The following is a 19,124-nucleotide window of genomic DNA, read 5'->3' on the forward strand; positions in this document are numbered from 1 at the left end:
TGATCACGTTATCCTTTAGATTTTTACTCTTTTCATGGTTGTACCCATTATTAAGGAACTTGCTTAACAAAAAGGATCACACCTGCTGGCATGGCCCGGCAAGACTACTGCATCCTCCTATATACTATGACTTTCAGACCCACTGCAAAAGCAACCACAAGATTAATAGTAAAATAATTTATCATTGTTAGACTAGTAAACAATAATAATAATTACATGGTACTTCAAAGTGATGTTTAGTTCTATGAAAAAACATTTCGTTTGAGTTGTGGTCCAAGACAAAAAATACTGATTTAATATACAACAAAATTAGCCAATGTTCCACTATGAAACACCTTCACAAAAAGTACTTCTTCATGATCATACAATATTGGATGCCCTTTTAATAGTTCATAAGCATGTGGCTCATCATTAATAAAGTTTTTACTTTTCATTTTTAATCGTGTTTCAACATTGACCTATTACAATAATGATGAGGAATATTTGTGGAGGAATATTATGTACCTCTATTGTTAGATCATAATCATTGACTATGTGTAAGTCAGTAGAAGCCAATCTTGATAAAAAATTGAACCCTAAGTTTGATTATTCATTATTATTAAATGCATACATGTATATAACTCACTTTGTGTTCTTCACCCATTGCAATACTTTTTTGTCTAAGATCTATTAATAAATGCACTATTCATGTCTGCATTAATGTTGTTAACTCTAAAATTCTGGCAACAGTGGATTACTACTATAATAAACACTACATTATTAAAGGGTACATTATTAGTAGTAAAGGTTTACAATTAGAAATTCAAAATTAGTGATCCCAAATCACACATTTTGATTGATAATCACTGGTAATGACTTGAGATTAGGGTTCCCACACCCACAGAACACTGGTATAGCTAGTGTTCATACAGGTTCTCATTAGTGGATTTTAAAGTTGCTCAAAAATTCTGACAAATTACCATGCACTACAATTTACAGCATTATGTTTCAAAAATTGCCATTAAAAAATCTATTTTTATAATTTTTTTAACATCTTGTGAACATGTGTTGTTAAAATTTTTGAGCTGATTTCAATGAAAAATTGTAGTTTTAACAAATAAGATTATTTTTAGTGCTACTCAAAAATCTGGTCCAAGTTTCTGTACATTGTTTATAACCAAAGATTGCCAAAAATGACTACGAGAGAATTCTTCATTTTAAAATTACAGATACAAATTCTTATGTTGTGTAGCAAGTTTGAGCTGATTTCAATCTAAATTGGATTTTTACAAATTTTTAAAAGTTACTCAAAAATATTGGGCCCAAGGCCAAAGTCTCTTACATGCATACATGTAAGTCCCTGAGTACAGGGTCTTTGGTGAAATTTCACCAAAAATGACTTAAGAGAATTCTCCACTTTAATAGTTATTTTCTGTTGCAATATGTTTCTGATCAAAATTAATTTTTTATGAATTTTGGTCAACTAATGCATTACTCACTGTACTGCATTGGAAATAGTGTAATACCATAAGAAACACCAATAGGTATTATCTATAATCACTCCCTAGTGTACATTGTGGTTTTTTATAATTATATTAGAGTAGTTTACATGTACATGTATATGTACATACCTTCCCATAATTGAGCTGTGATATAAGGAGCCATTGGTGATAATAACTGAAGAAAAATCAGCAATAATTTATGATACTCTAGTGTGCCCATTAGTCTTCAAAACTAAGTGAATTAATATAAAAATAATACACAGAACAAAATGATTAATAAATACAAGAAATTTAATTTTGGCAAATTGCTAGATTTAATTTGGCAAATTTGGGGCCATGTGCCATTGAAATGACTCAAAATGGCAAAATTTTATTGTGACAAATCGCTATCAAAATGCCAAATTTGCTAAATTTAACTTCCTCAAAAGTTTCCTGCTACATTGTGTATACAACAATAATTGTGTTTTACTAGTAAAGTTAACAATAATACCCTGCTATAAATGTAAATATGCAATATTTAAATTAAATTTAGTTTTTGTCTAGCAGGAATAGAATTCACTTTTCTGGAGTCTACCTGACTGAGATTCAGTGTCTCTGTGTAGTACCACAGCACATGATATTGGATTGACTGATCTTACGATCCCAATTAAGAGGAATGAAGCTACTCTCAGTGGAATAACAGATACAGTTAGTGACATTGTCAATCACCATTCTAGCATTATTGTTTAATTTTGCATGAAACTCCTCCCATTTGTAGTTGTCATTATTTTTTTCATTGTGACCACACACATTTGAATGAAACGGTACACACATTTGAATGAAATGGTCAACATTTTTACCACAAAATATCAATTGACACATAAAATTTAATAGGGGCGACATACTTTTCAAACATACAAAAGTGCCATACCCAATTTATAAACTGTAAATTTAATCACTTCCAATAATAACTCCCAGTAGAATTATTGCTTTCTTTCAGTTTTAGTTCTATTGTAAAGCCAGTGTGAAGCATTACGCTGCAAAAAATAGCATGGCAAGAAAATTTAAGTGTATTTTCGTTACATCTTTTTCAGCTGTCTTAGTTCTTTTTTGGGATCATCTATTGTGCTTTCAATTGGGTATTAATTTGCATTTCATGATTGTAAGATTTAATCTTTATATTCGATGTATTTTTTATGTTGCATCTGTGTTTTCTTTTCCTATCATTGGGCTATTGGCTGATGTACGTATTGGAAGATATAAAGCTATACTGACAGGTATGATATTATTTTTTATATCATGGATTATGTCTGGGATTGGATTCATCATACAAAGTTGTGATGGCCCCATTGAAGCACTATGGTCGGTGTACAGCTTAGCTTATTTGATCCAGTATATTGGTTTGGCTTTTTTCACTGCTAACATTATTCAATATATCATTGATCAACTTGTTGGAGCTTCAGCTGATGAACTAAACACTGTAATATACTGGCACTGTGCTTCATTGCCACTTAAATCGTTGCTTCTTAGTTTTGCTACCTGTTTTAATATTTATAAATATCACAATTTGATCATGTTTATACTATCAGGAGTAGCTGTATCTCTTGTACTGGTGTCTCATTCATTCTTCAAACACCAATTGGAGAACATATCGCTGATCAAAAATCCCATCAAACTGATACTTCGAGTATTATGTCATGCCAGGAAGCACAAGTATCCTGAGAATCGTAGTGCTCTGACCTACTGGGAGGAAGAGGTTCCTTCAAGAATAGACCTGGGTAAAGAGAAATATGGTGGACCATTCACAGAGGAAGAGGTAGAAGATGTGAAGACATTTTTTCGTATAATACCAATATTCATTGCAATAATTGGGTATTCACTAAGTGAAGAACATTATTATCATCTATCCAATGCTGACACTTCATTTCTAGACTGTCTTCTATTAAATGATGCCTTGCATACTGCATGTTCACTTCTTCTATTACTAATGTTTTTGTACCTTTTTAGAGTCTTTTTCTACAAGTATATTCCTAGTATGCTATGTAGGATGAGTATTGGATTGGTCTTTGCTTTGCTATCAAGAATTCCTTATCTGTTACCATTTTTAAACAGTAAAGGGAATGAGCTAGCTTCACAAATACTATTGGGAATATCTTATGTATTTGTCAATCCTGTTTCACTGGAGTTTACAGTAGCTCAGTCACCAGTGCAGACAAGGGGAGTGATGGTGGGCATTTGGTATGCTTCATGGCAGATTGGTTCTAATTTAAAAATTTGTTTGAGTCTCTTATTTCATTGTAAACATCATGGTATCTGCTTAAATTTCTATTACTATCTAACAAAAATTCTGCTGCTTTTTGTTATCTTGATAGTGTTTGCATTACTGGCTAAAAAATACAAGTATCGTGTGAGAGAAACTGATGTCAATATTTATCAGATTGTTGATCATACTTATCAAAATTATTTTAAACAAGAGAAAGAATACAATAACCAGGAGAACAGTATGGACATTAGCTCAAATTAATCATTAGTGGTTCGTGTGTGATTTGTTGCAATGCACATTGAAAAACAACTGCTATGTTAATTCTATATTGCTTTCAATTTCATTAACTAAGTGTTACGCTGTGAGAAATAAGAACTTTTTTCTTTAACTATCTTAATTCTTTATTGGGGTTTGTAATCATTTTATTAAGTTTATTTGCACACAAATAATTAATAATTGTAAGAATTGCTTTTTGTACATGTAGTAAAGGTTATTTATGTGAAACTGCATTAGTTTACATAAATAAGAATTCATATTTTCAGTTTCGTTCTGTGCTCATAGTATAAGTTGTTGTGATTATTAAGCATAAAGAACCACTTCTGTCATGGCAAGGAAACTTAACTTTGTTATCATAACCACTTTCACAGCTGTCTTAGGTCTTTTGTGGGATTACCTTTTGAACTTTCAATTTGGAATTAATTTGTATTTCTTTATTGTCAGGTTCAATTTTTGTATACAATCTATTTTATATATTGGGTCTGTGATATTTTTTCCTTTCTTTGGTCTATTGGCTGATGTGTGGATTGGAAGATATAAAGCTATACTGATCAGTATAGCATTGTGTTTTATATCATGGATTACATCTGGGATTGGACTTATTATACAAAACTTTGATGGCCCTAACAAAGCACTGTGGTTAGTGTCTAGCCTGATTCATTGTGTTGGGTTTGCTTTGTTTACTGCTAACATTATTCAGTATACCACTGATCAACTTGTTGGAGCCTCAGCTGATGAACTAAACACTGTAATATAATGGCACTGTGCTGCTATGCCAATGCAGTATTCACTATTCCATTTGGCAAACTGTTCTGCTACTTATTATAATATTAAGTTGATCATGTTTATATTATCAGGAGTAGCTGTATCTCTTGTACTGGTGTCTCATTCATTCTTCAAACACAAACTGGAGAACACATCACTGATCAAGAATCCTATCAAACTGATAGCTAGAGTTTTGTGTTATGCCAGGAAGCACAAGTATCCTGAGAATCGTAGTGCTCTGACATACTGGGAAGACGATATTCCTTAAAGACTAGACCAGGGTAAGAATAAATATGGTGGGCCATTTACAGAGGAAGAGGTTGAAGATGTAAAAAGATTCTTTCGTACAATACCAATATTCATTGCAGTAATTGGCTATTCACTTAGCTTAGAAGCTCATTATCTTTCTTTGAATGGTGGAACTTCTTTTTCAGTCTGCCTACTGTCAAATGATGCCATACATGTTACAGGTTCATTTCTACTAATAATGATGTACTTGTACTTTGCTAAAGTTTTTTTCTACAAGTATATTCCTAGTATGCTATGTAGGATGAGTATTGGACTAGTCATTGCTTTACTATCAAAAATTACTGATTTGTTACCATTTTTAAGCAGTAGATCTATATTGACAAAGATTATTTCACAAACACTTATGGGAATATCTTTTGTTTTAGTCAATCCCGTTTCACTGGAGTTCATCACCAATGGAGACTAGAGTATACTTCATGGCAGATTGGTTTTAATTTAAAAAATTATCTGAGTTATATTTTTCATTGTCAGTATAAGGAAATCTGCTCAAATTTGTACTACCATCTAACAAAAATTGTCTTGCTTCTTATTATCCTAATAGTGTTTGCATTGCTGGCTAAACGTTACAAGTATCGTGTGAGAGAGAATGAAGTTAATATTGTTCAGATAGTGGATGGCACTTATCAGAGGTACATGGAACAAGAGAAGGAATACAATAACCAACAGAACAATAATACATGTAGATAGTTAATACATCCATGTAATAATTCATATTGTGTAGTTGCATTGTATTTTGTTTTGTTTGTTATTTTAAGTTAATGATATATTGCAGAGCATCAATGTGTCTTGGGAATAATTTGTAATCAAATTTCATTGATTTTATTATGTCACAATTGTTGCTTTGCTACTGTCAGTTGGTTATTGTTGTGCACTTGTTTCTTTTTGCTTCAACATTGGTGAGTAACTTTGAGGAGCTGTTTAATACAACTACTGAAGAGTTGGCAATCAATGTGGGCGTCACTGAAGGCCTTGTATCTGTCGATGATGTTACCATTAGCATTGCAATGGTATGATTTAATGCATTAAATTTCAAATGAAATCAGTGGCGATTTTTACTATATTATGTATTAATTAACATAAAATTTTTTTTTTTTTAATATACAGATCCTGTTTGACAGTGGTAGAAATAAATGGGGAAGAAGAGATCATTTTTGCTACTAACATTCTTAATGCTAAATCACAAAAGACACTAACAATTCCAGACTATTAAGAGATTGGTGCACTAAGCATTAGTAGTACACATAAGACATCAGTATCATCACAATAAGAGTAGGACTTTCATTTCCTATTTTCGTTAGTCATTTGGAATCCTACTTGTCCTTGTTTCCATTACTTTTTTGACAAGCACAAAGTAAATCTTACTTAATCTTTTTATTTGAAAACTTTTATACATGTAATTAAATTAAAACCACAAATTACACAATAGCAGCAAGCCATAAAATAACCTGCTTTATGATATTGTTCAATAATCAATACATGTACTTACCAACTTCTTTAGCCTGGATGATAATAAGAAAAGGTGATAAATGGCAATGTTAAATTCATGTGTATCTTTAAATACTTCTGATATCTATGAAAACAACAATAATAATTAATCAGTCAATATCACATACACAACTGACCAGTTTTAATGTTCTGCTTGTTACTACTGAAAACTGAATGACTTTGCCGCTATCAATACTCTCTCTTTGTCTGACATCCCTTTCATTAAATTTATTAATACGGCTACCAGTTATACTCCATACTCTGCACATAAATCTACACATGGCACCAATATCTACAAAAAATATTAATTTACACAAGTAATTATAAAACTAATCACACTGTAGGCTGAGAAATTTTCCAGTGTCAAAACATTTTCCTTCTTATAGGTAGCAGTGAATGATAGATGTTTCAGATGATTTTGGAATCATTTTTTGGAAAAACCATGGGCTATAGCTTTAAGTACTTTCAAATCAGTCATTTTTAAAATGGCCATAACATGAAAAATTGAATACAGAATCAGCTCAAACTTTCTACACAGCATAAGGACATCGATATATATCAGAAAATGTGATAAAATTTGAAATAATTTTAGAACTATTTTTTGAAATAAATGTGCAGTTTATACTCTTCAAAAATTGGCATTTAAAAAAAAACAGCCATGACATGAAAATAAGTGCACAGCAATGCAATTTTTATTCACAAAATATTTGTCACATGAAACTATCCCAATTAATCTACAGTACTCACAAAATTAATTTGTACAATGTACCATTATAGCTCCCAGGTCATACCATGATTTGGAGGTGCCTATAATGAAACCAACAAGAATATACATAATAATAATAATAACAATAAAAAATTTACATGCATATTTTGATAATTTATCTAGGTCACATTCTTCAATACACTTTCTCTCTCTTTTCCTCTCTTTATCTCTCCCTCTCTCTCTTTCTCTCTCTCTCTCTTTTTCTCTCATTCTCTTACTTTATATAGCATAAATAATCTAATGGCATCAATTCCATAATGTCCAATGGATCAACTCCATTATTCTTTGACTTGGACATTTTTTCCACTAAACAATAACATCTTTACTGTCAGCTCCATCATCTTCATTATATCCTTTGATATATTCACCAGTTCTTTTATGAACAAATGTCTTTCCTAAAACAATTAGGCCATACAATTAAAAGCATGTACATGTAAATGGTGATGCATGTACATGTAGCTGTTGTTTAGAGTCAACTATAATATACATGTATTTCAACAATCACAAAACTTTAATCACAAAAACTGCAGTATCTATTAAATATAGAGCTACAGTAGTAAAAAATTTGAGGCAATGAAATTTGATGAATTGACTCTAAAAGAGGCTTGATGCCAATGGTTACAATTTTGGCCCATGTGCATGCTGGTACATTAATCGCCACTAAAATTGTAACAGTTGGACTTCAATTCAACAAAATTTTAGCTACACATACATGTACCGTAAAGCGGGATTTATTGACGAGTAAAAAATTGACGAAAATAGTAAATTTCCCCAGTTGGTGAGTTGTAATTTGACGAATAGTTCCCTTTGCGTACACATGGCACAAAGTACATAAAATTTTGACAGTTATAAAATTTGACGTTTTATTTTAAGTCGTCAACTCGTCAAAATAAAACCTTCATCAATAAATCCCGCTATACAGTACATGTACATGTAGAAGGTGTTATATACTGTGCTTGTGTTATAAGTTTCTCGAAAGGTTCTTTGACAGGAACTACTCCAATGTCATACAGGAAATGCATTATAAACCTTGAATATAATAAATGAAGAACAGCTGTATCAAAAAAGAAATTAACACATTTCATTAGCAAGATTACTATTAGTTCATTATTCATACCATGTTCTATTCCTCCTAAATAAAAGTACACAGGGAGCCACTGTGATGCAAGATCCTTATTAACAATATTATTAGCATCCATTGGATTAATATAACGTAGAAAATACCATGTGGAATCAACAAATGTATCTATAGCATCAGTCTCACGTGTTGCCACACTCCCACACCTAAAATTGGTATGCATTAATTAGAAAATACATAAATATGCACTAACTTAGGGTAAGTTGTTTTTAAGTTCTTTGGCTTCTGGTAAGTGACAAGCCATCTCCACTTAATTGATGTGAATGAGGCAGTATAAGTATAGATTATTATCAGGTCAGGATGATACATGTATTACATCATAATTAATAATATACATATAGTGTGGTTGGGGGCCGGTAGTCCGGACAATCACCTCCAAAAATAAACAAGCTCATCACTTAGACCAACCATGTAATTAATACTAATAACCATACATAAAGCATGACATTGTAGTCTACTATGGTGTACATAAATTTAAAAAAGAACAACATTAGTCTTCAACCAACTGTAAATTTTTCTAGGTGTACATGTACATAACTGACAGTTCATTGTCACAGTAGACTATAGGTATTGGTGTCCCCCAGTATCTCTGTCTTGATATTAACCATTCTCTCCATCTATATGCTACTGTAATCTCACCTTTACCTTCTGCCCATAATATACAGTATTAAGTCAAAAATAATAGAGTAATAGTACAATAATTTTTTAATTGCCATAATTTTCCCATTACATGTACACATGTACATGTACATTGCAGGTACAGGGCCACCTTTTTGGGACAATAAACATGTATCTATACTGTAGCTGGTATTAGTAATAGAAAAATAAATGTACATGTAATTTAATAGTAAAATTCAATTCAAATTAAAATGAGCTTAAAGTTTCTACACAACATACAGTACAGTAAGTATATGTACATGACTACTAGAAGCATGTGCATTGGAAAATGTACCGTATAGCGGGTATATTCCACGAGAGTTTAATTTCGTTCTCATTCCTTGTGGAACGAATATTTTCCAAACAAAAAAGGCGTTTCCTCCGCCACATGTACAAAATAATTTAGCCAAAGACCGGTCCTGTACTACAGAACAGGCCAGACTTTGGCCCAATTTGGGAGCAACTTAAAAAAAATTTTTTAAATCCAATTTTAACGAAATCAGCCCAAACTTGCTACACAAAATAGGAACATGTTTATGCATTAGAATAAATGTAATGAAAATTAAGAGTTTTCTTCTAGCAATTTTTGATAGTACTGTACATGTACAGGGTGTTTTGTCAAAGTTTTGAGCCAATTTTAAAAATTATGTGCAGGTACCTCAAGTAGTTGTGTGATAGCTTTAGCTCCTTCCTCTCTTGTTAATCCATTAAACTATAAATAACAATTAATTAATAAAAACTAACAGTGAACTCTTGTTAATATCAATAGTAAATTATGTACACTTAATAATAGCAATAATGAAATTTAACAGTGAACTCTTGTTAATATGAAATCAGTAAATTATATACTCTTGATAATAACTATTAAATGACTCACTTGAACTGAATTTACTAATCTGTTCTCATTGTCTAGTACGTCATGATGATTTAAACTATTTTCATCAACAGAAGGTACATCTATGAATGTACATGTACATGTAATGCAGAACATGTGTATCACAGATTATACAGTGAAGTTAGAGAAAAAGAGAGAGTAATTTTGTCATATGTACATGTACACGTGTTCATTTACACTTTTTAATTACTGACACTTAATGTCATATGCATGCATGCATCTGCAACACAATTAAACCTTCTCACTTTGTTTAACACTACTATTGCTCAATATGTACTGACACAGGCTTGCCTGACTAGAACTCAACTACCTATTTTCTACAATAAGTACATTAGCACACACTTTATTCTGCATTAGAGGTGGGCGATACCAGAAATTTTGAATCGATACCGATACCAAGTAGTCTGAGTCACAGTATCGATGGTATCGAGTAGTGAATGAGTAGTTAGCTACTGCGCATGCGCAATTAAGTTATAACTAGTTATTAATAAAAATGAAGAGAAATAAACCGCCATTTTGTAATTATTAAGGGGTGTGACCATAATTATGACGTAATAAAATAGGTGCGGTGGGGCGTGGCTACTCACTACTCGATACCAGGATTTGGTATCGAGTACTTGGTATCGGAGGCCTGGTATCGGATATATGAGTACTTTGGTATCATATCGCCCACCTCTATTCTGCATTTAGAATCAATGGATCAAATACTTTAGACTCGGAATTGTCCATCACTATTGTGAAAAGTCAATCTAAGTGCCATGATCTTGTGACAAAGATTATCTCATTTGGTAAGTGACTAGAAATCATGTTATGTGGTTCAAATGGGGTGTATGGCAATATTTTCAGCTGTATAGCATTATTTAGCTCTTTAAGTTTTGTAATACTAACAAGGGTGTAGTGGAATTTTGAGATCAAAAACAATGAATAATAAATGAACATCCACAACATCCCCCAAGCTAATGAGTTAGTACATACTTAGTTACATAGTGATCACATACACAGCCAAGAATTGTTTTCTATAATTGCCCATTATTAATTTCATTTAAGTCATATTCCTTTTTTTACAGTATTGAAAATGACGAGTAAATTGTTGCTTTATTTTGGCACCAAATTTTATAAAATGTGGTTCTTGGATTCAGGGGATTTTTGATCTCATGTTAATTTAAATAGCCTGCCTGACTGGTTAATTATCTTCAAGATGAAAATAAAGGCAGATTTAGATTTATTGGAAGCAACCTTTAAGCATTTGCAAAAGCTGTCAAAGGATATTCCAGCAGCTTATAAGGTGTTTGTACCAGTAAATAATTACACAAAATGGATTTACGATCATCACTACCATGCCACTCCTTGATCAGTTGATATTTCCTAATGTGTAATCTACTTGATGTGAATATTTCTGATGAAATGTCAGACCCTATTTGCTCCAGTCTTTCATTCCCATTATAAGCTTGCCCCATTTTTGTATGACAACCCTGCTTTGCTTAGGCATTACAAAAGTAAAATCGATGGAGACCTGTCTGATGAAGATAAATAGACAATAAGAAAATATATAAATAAATTATCTACCATAAATATAGCGTCTAGTGACTCTATTTTCGCTTCTAAAAGTCTACCTCATAAAACAGGGTTTTGTTACCCAAGAACACATGGTTTAAGAGGCTCTTTGGCACTTTTCAAGCATATTATCCATCATTAAGGAATGAAATTTTTTATACAGCTAAAAAGGCCTTTCTTTTGAATCTAATGTAATTCAATATGCCAATGGTTTGCAAGACCATATTTCTGGCAACATTAAAGGGATTTCAAGGATACATGGATAGCCAGACATCATTATTAAAAGCAGACTCAATCCTCTTATTGTCAATAGGACTCATGGTATGGGACTGGAGGAGGAAAAGAATTTTAATGGTAGTAACAGTACTGATCCTCCATTGGATGACAGCAGTGAACTTGGCCTATATCTTATGAAGTAATGATAATTAGGTTTCTGAACAAGCTCTCAAAGTAATACCACTCCTCATGTTGGTGGAATTCCTGATAAGGTTGGAGAATTAATTTCAAAATATGTGGTGGTTGGCTATTTGTAGATTTTTTTAAATACGAACTTGAAGGTAGTCCACTGACCAAGGTATCTATCAATGGGCAGTACATTGATAAAGGTTCTGGATTCATTAGCATAACAATAGACTTTGAAATGGACAAGAAACCTCATTTATATGTACATACGCTGTATCTATAGTGGGTTTTTCTCTGAGCAGACTCTGTGCTATGCTATGTCAGATATCATGCATGATGAGTCAAATGATCACTAATCAATGACAATTTTTTTTTCCTCTCTTCATTCCTTCAAACTTTTTCATGCATGGTTACAATTCAGTGACAATAATTCTCTTTTTCCTTTTTAATGAAAGAGATTCTTTCACTATCATTATTATCATCAATTCAGTATCCATGTCCTACCCACTGCCACTAGAGGTATACGGGTAAATCTACATCAGTATTACTCTACTGATTCAACTTGCTATTTTGGGTTTCAGAATTAGCTCAAAGAACATGTACTGTACATGTACATGTATCAGAAATATTTGTATTTATTTTGAATTCATGCACCATAAATGCCATACTGTCGCCATATTACAGTAGATACCGTATAGCGGGTTTGTTTCGTAAGGCTAAACTTTCGTTCTTTTCGTTCTTCAAGATGGGAGAACAAACAATTAACCCAACAAAATTCCAGTTTTAATGGGCGTGGTAGCTTATTAACGTCTTCAGAACAAATGTTTAACCTCACAAAAGTCATTTTGAGGATGGAAAACGAAAGTTTATCCTCACGAAACAAACCCGCTACGCCATATGTAACATTTAATTTTTATCGGGTAAAATTTTCATTAAAATCCTGCTTCTGTAATGTAGAGGGTGTGGCTCATAGTCAGACTGACTTGATTTCAGACACTCATATTTTCTTGTATGTAGATCCTTCCAATATCTTTTGTTATGAAAATGATCTTTTAGGTTTCATAGCTTGAGAAATAAAATTAAAAGTTCTCTTGTTTCCTGGTAGCTGCGGGGGAGGGGGGGTGGCAGCAATTTTAAAAAGTTTCTTGTGCTGCTGATGATCAAACGATTTTAATATATAACCAGACATCTTATCTCAAACTTTTTTGCAAAAGTGAGCAGTGGTCTTTTGTTGCACAATAATAAAGAACTATTCATTGTGTACTTGTCATGCAAATTGCAAATGAAACTTTACTGTGATCTTGGAGATATTGCAGTTCGATGACTGCAACCTGAAATGCAGCAATGATTAGACAAATTGAGGGTGTGGCTATTTGACACGTGTACACATGCCAGCCTCACAAGGAAGAAAAAGGTGTGAATTAGTGTGTTTACTTGCTTATCTGCTCGCTTATTTGTGTTTTGTTGCTCTGGTCTGTTTTGAAAATTAGTGGGAGCAAAGTTTATACTAGAAAAAACGGCACCCAAGTGTATGTTCACAGCCAAATGGTGCACTGAAAGGATCATTCCACTTCAGGATGTCCCACACCATATACACATAAATCCTGGTCCGATTGTAAAATTTCCAAGGCATTGGAGGCAGTTAGCAAGGGCTCCACAGTAAAAAAGTGCAGCTGAGGACTATGGTGTTGACACTTTATGATTGGATTCATGGAAGAGTCATTCATGGAACAAAGAGTGGGCCTAGGAAATATCTCACCTCGATGGAAGAGGAGCAGTTGGTATTACTTCTTCAAAATCCCTCTTCTATTGGATATGGGAAGTCAAGGAAAGATACCCTTGCTCTTGTTCAAGCTGTCATAGATAAAAAGGTACTGATACACAAGTGTCGTCAAGCTGGTTGAAGTCATTTGCCTCGAGGCATCCAGAATTGACATTGAAGACTGGTGAATCAATATTAAGACCTAGACAAATTGCTCCAGTAAATCAAAGTAGCTTTCCAAGTTTTCTTTTGATGTTCCAAACACTTATCAATAATGATTTGATTCATAGGCCTTGCCAAATTATTAATACAGATGAAACTGGTGACCCACTAGATCTGAATACTCTTAAAGTTTATAGTACAGTTTTTCAGAAAAATTTTTACTCTGTTTCTTCTGGCACTAAGGCTCAAATAACAGTACTGGCATGTGTCAGTGTTAGTGGTCAATGCTTGCCGCCAATGATCATTTACAATAGGAAAGGTCTTGAAGAAGGCACGGATTTTGGAGCTATTCCTGGCACTCTATTTGCCTTCAGCATAAAGGGATGGATAGACACAAAACGTTTTGAAAACTGGTTTTTCTATCACTTTCTTGCTTATACTCCTCCTGTTCGACCACTTCTCCTTTTGGATGGACACTCTAGTTACTATAGTCCGACATTTGTAAACAAAGCAACAGAAGAGAAGATTATTGTGTTTTACCTGCCGCCAAACACAACACACCATACTCAGCCTCTCAATAAGGGAGCCTTTAGTCCCTTAAAGATTTGTTGGAGAGGAATGTCATAACTTTTTTAGCAATAATCCTGGTAAAGTAATCAACCATTACAACTTTGGAGCCACAGTCAGTGACACCTTCAAATATCATTGCTGGATTTAAAGTCACTGAAGTATACCCTCTCAACCGGTATGCAGTACTTCCCTGTGACAAACTTCAGATGTCACTTACTGAATGCACAGACCTTAAGTTTATTCTATTCTACACACCAACATGATTTAGAAGGATTCCATTGCATATCCAGTGAATGATATTTCCTATACAACAAGTCACATAAGCAGTAAAACACCTGACCATGAAGAATCTTTCTCAGTAGTGTCTAATCAGGATGAATCATTGGAAACCGCTTCTTCTGAAAATGATGACAACACTTCATTATCAGAGCCTGAAGATTCATGTGCATTTACAGCTGAAGAAGATGCTAAGTTCAGAAAGCCATTCAAAGAAGAATATGATATAGATACAGATACAAGATACAACTTATGGTTAAAATCTCTTCCATGTTATACATACCCTACTACCACAAACAACAATACAATCATTTCTAAAGTTACCAGATGTCAAACGTCCTAATACAACACATATAGCTTCAGGAAGAATAATAACTAGTATGGAATATTGTAAGAATTTAATGGAAAAAGAGAAAAAGAAGAGGAAGCACAAAGGAAAGCTTTGTGACAAAAGGAAAGGGAGAGAAGAAAATTATAAAGACAAATACAGTCATCAAAGAGAAGAGGTGAGTACTGATATTAATTATTTCTTTATAGTCTAATGTTTGATGCAGTTTCATTTTCAATACCATCAGCATCAATTAGTAAGATTCAGGTAGCTAGTATGAGAAGTGGAGTGAAACAAAGAGGATCAGCAAGTACAGGTATAATTACTGTGCTAAGATAGGGTACTTAGAGAAGGAGTGTACTCAGTGTAGCAAGAAGTAAGCAGATTCAAAGGAGATCTGTTTCATTGTAGGAAGCCTGGACACCTTGCATCCCATTGCCCAGAGAAGACAGGAGCAGGCTCAGATATAATTTGTCAAAAGTCTAGCAAGGGATTATGCAGGATCAGCTCAATCAATGGAAAAACAATTCAAATATTGCTGGAAACTGGTTGTTCCAGAACAATGGTGCGCAGTTCATTAGTCCCATCGCAATGGATACAGGAGGGAGAAGAGATGACTATACGCTATGCTCATGGGGACACCATACATCTACCCACTGGCAGAGGTATATCTGAGTATAGGAGGGAAGTTGATAACTGTCAAGGCAGCTGTATCTGATACTCTACCAGTAGCAGTGTTGTTGGGAACAGATGTGAAGGAGCTGTTGAGCTGTTAGGATGGGAAGTAAGATTGGACAACTGTAATGATAATGCTGTATTGGTGGAGACTCAAGCAGGCAAGCAAAGACAGGTGGAAGTGGGAGAGACTAGCTAGGGAGCACGAAGTACTATCAGAAGTGACACTAACACTTTTGGTGTTGAAGCAAACACCTAATGCACATATTACACTCCTATATACATACATGTACACCCCTTGCACATGCTATGCGTACCACTAAACACACAACACAAAGCTAACAAGAAGACAACAGAGGCAAGTTAATCAGTCTGCTAATAATCAAATAGTACCTATTCACTCACTGGATCTCACTACAAAGGAGTTCCAGCAGCTACAGGAGAAGGATTCATCATTGAAAGCAATGAGAGCAGCAGCTGATGAACGTGTGAGTAGAGCTGGGCCTTGATTCTTTAGGAAGGATGGACTTGTACAAGTACAGACACTGGACACCCCCAGGAAGAGAACAAGTGTCTAAAGTGGAGCAGCTGGTAGTACCAAGAAAATGCAGGAGGATGGTGTTACAGTTGGCCCATAAAATTCCTTCAGCAGGACATCTTGGATAAGAGAAGACCCGCCAATGCACTTTTCAATATTTCTACCGGCCTACACTGTTTCGGGATGTGAAGCAGTTTTGTAAAGCATGTCCAATCTGCCAGAAGTCATCACCATGAGGAGTCAAGAAAGCACCTCCACCAATTATTGAAGAACAGTTCTCTAGAGTGGCAATGAATATTGTGGGGCCACTACATGTAAGTCCTTGTCCTTTGCGACTATGCTATGAGGTACCCAGAGGCTAATCCATTGAAAAGCATTGATGCAGAACATGTTGCAGAGGAACTTATCAAGATATTTTCAAGAATGGGTGTACCCCAATAGATTTTTACAGACCAAGAGAGCAAATTCACCTCTTAGTTGCTAACAGAGCTGTATCAATTGCTACATGTTAAAGCAATTTGAACTTGTCCATACTACCAGCAGATGGATGAAGTTGTGCAGCGATTCAGTCCGACACTCAAGTCCATGTTATGTAAGACAGCTGACAAGTAAGGAAAAAAATGGGACAAGCATACATATACCTTATTTACTTTTTGCCTACAGGGGGGTACCTCAACCATCCATGGGTTTTCTCCTTTTGGACTGTTGTTTGGGAGAAGTGTACAGGACCTCTGGATGTGCTAAGCAAACTTGGCAAGCTGAGGAGAAAAGTAATGATAGGAAGGTGAGCTATGTGTTGTCAACCAGAGAGAATCAGATTACAGGAGATGTCAGAAACGGTGAAGGTCTCAATGGAGAAAGCTAAGGATAGCCAGAAGAGATGGTATGACAAGGATGCTAGACTAAGAGTGTTTGGGACTGGGGATGAAATACTGGAGTTACTTGCCACCTCTTAGGATAAGCTCCTAGCTCAGTGGCAAGGACCATATCAGATTGTGAAGAGAAAGGGAAGGGTGACCTATCTAGTGGACATGCAAGACAAGAAGAAATGAAAGGATCTTCCATGTCAATATGTTAAACAAATTCCACAGATCCAATTCAAACTGTAGTAACTACCTGAGTATGGAAGAGAATGATGAGGAAGCACTGATAACTTATACTCCAGTCTGGAATGGGACCCCATCTGATGAGATGGTGGTAGGTAGCTTACATGATGCACAACATGATTTACATGCAGCATTACATGATTTTGCTGTTCAGTTTCAGAATAAGGCAGGATGGACTAAAGCAGCTACTCATTCTACTCAAACTGGAGATGGCACAGGCACACCAATTCAACTAGCATCCTATCAGTTACCTAATGTGTATAGAGATACAATGGCTCAAGAGCTCCAGGAGATGGAAAATCAAGAGATCATCGAGCACTCATCAAGTCAGTGGGCAGCTTCAATCGCATTAGTGGCCAAGAAAGATAACACAATTCAAATCTGTGTGAATTATAGATGCCTTAATGTAGTATCCCAGCCAGATGCTTACCCAATGCTTACCCAAGTTTTCGGGTGGTCCTCAAGACTAACAGGAGCTTGCCAGTAGCCACATACGAGTCAAATCAAGTTTAAAGATGAATTTGGATTGCCCAACTCAATCCAGAAGGTTGTATTGACAACCTTCTGGATCAAGTAGGGCAATCCAAATTCATCTCCAAACTTGATTTGACTCATGACTACTGGCAAGTTCCTATTAGTCTTGAGGAATGAGGACCACCCGAAAACTGCATTTACAACACCATTTGGCCTTTTCCAATTTACAGTTATGCTTTTCAGCTTCAATGGAGCTTAACATTTCATCGTATGATGGATTGCTTGCTACAGGGTTAAGAAGATCATGCTGCAGCTTACACTGACAATGTGGTTATCTTTAGCAAATCGTGGGAAGACCACCTATACCATCTCAGACCAGTATTTATCACAATGAAGGAGGCTGGTTTTAAAGTAAAGAGGAGCAAGTGTGAGTTTGCTACTTATCATTGTGGATATTTGGGACATGTGATTGGTAATGGAGTTGTTTGACCAGAAAATCACAAATTGGACACTTTGCTATCCCAAAAAACCAAGGTAGTTGTCAGAGCCTTTTGGATCTCACTGGCTACTATAAAAGGTTTATTCCTGATAATGCTATGGTGGCTGTACCACTAGCAGATCTTGTCAAAAAGGCCTGCCCAAATAAAGTACAATGGAATGAATCATGTACAGAAGCCTTTCGGAAGTTAAAGGACTTGCTATGCTCTAAACCAGTTCTAAGGCGTCCTACCTTTCTTTGTTCAGACTTATGCATCAGATCAAGGTGTAGGGCAGTTGTTAGCCAAATAAATGAGATGAGATAGTAGAGGAGTACCCTTTAGGATATTTCAGCAGGAAGCTACTCCCTTGGGAGGAGAGTTACTCTACCATAGAGAAGGACTGCCTGGCAATCAAGCCAGCCATCACAGCTTTCAGTGTTTATCTGCCAGCATGTCCTTCACTATAGAGACTGATCATAGTTTCTTGGAATGATTGCATAAAATGACAGATAGAGTGTAGCAACGCAAAGCTAACAAAATGGAGTTTATAATTGCAGCCTTACCAGTTCAAGGTAAAATACAAGTCAACGAAACAGTACAGAAATGCTGATGGTCTTTCTGGTGGGGTAACCACTATAGCGGCCTGCTGAGAAAAAGGGGGAGATGTAAAGGAATGTCCCCGCACAAATTGAAACTACCACAGCTCATGCAGTGCATTGTGGTTGTGGTATATGATCTAGAATGTTCTGTAAAATATATAATGCATAGTGATTTTTTGTTACAG

The 19,124-nt window shown here is 34.9% G+C and overlaps 1 protein-coding gene across 6 annotated transcripts; it reads right to left on the reverse strand.

Moving 5' to 3' along the window:
* Positions 1–245: 245 nt before the first annotated feature.
* On the reverse strand, positions 246–14,763 carry LOC109586467 (leucine--tRNA ligase subunit alpha-like). Of its 6 annotated transcripts, XR_002187047.1 has the most exons (13): positions 9,997–14,760; positions 8,656–9,831; positions 8,549–8,608; positions 8,442–8,496; positions 8,276–8,378; positions 7,543–7,719; positions 7,306–7,365; positions 6,696–6,850; positions 6,560–6,643; positions 1,611–1,713; positions 626–666; positions 505–575; positions 246–458 (listed from the first exon to the last, which is right to left on the reverse strand). XR_002187047.1 is itself a non-coding variant. In XM_020002656.1 (6 exons), the coding sequence occupies exons 1-6, from the start codon at positions 10,108–10,110 to the stop codon at positions 7,701–7,703; spliced, it is 513 nt and encodes a 170-aa protein (XP_019858215.1). In that variant the 5' UTR covers positions 10,111–14,763; the 3' UTR covers positions 7,628–7,700. The 6 variants fall into 6 exon arrangements, 1 of the variants encoding a protein (XP_019858215.1); XR_002187050.1 differs by having other exon boundaries at positions 6,696–6,831; positions 7,328–7,365; positions 8,442–8,608; positions 9,997–14,761; XR_002187049.1 differs by having other exon boundaries at positions 6,560–6,636; positions 8,442–8,608; positions 9,997–14,761.
* Between the last annotated feature and the right edge of the window lie 4,361 nt (positions 14,764–19,124).

The sequence above is a fragment of the Amphimedon queenslandica genome, unplaced genomic scaffold (genome assembly GCF_000090795.2).
Source record: "Amphimedon queenslandica unplaced genomic scaffold, v1.1 AMPQUscaffold_12863, whole genome shotgun sequence".
In the NCBI taxonomy this organism is placed as follows: Eukaryota; Metazoa; Porifera; class Demospongiae; order Haplosclerida; family Niphatidae; genus Amphimedon; species Amphimedon queenslandica.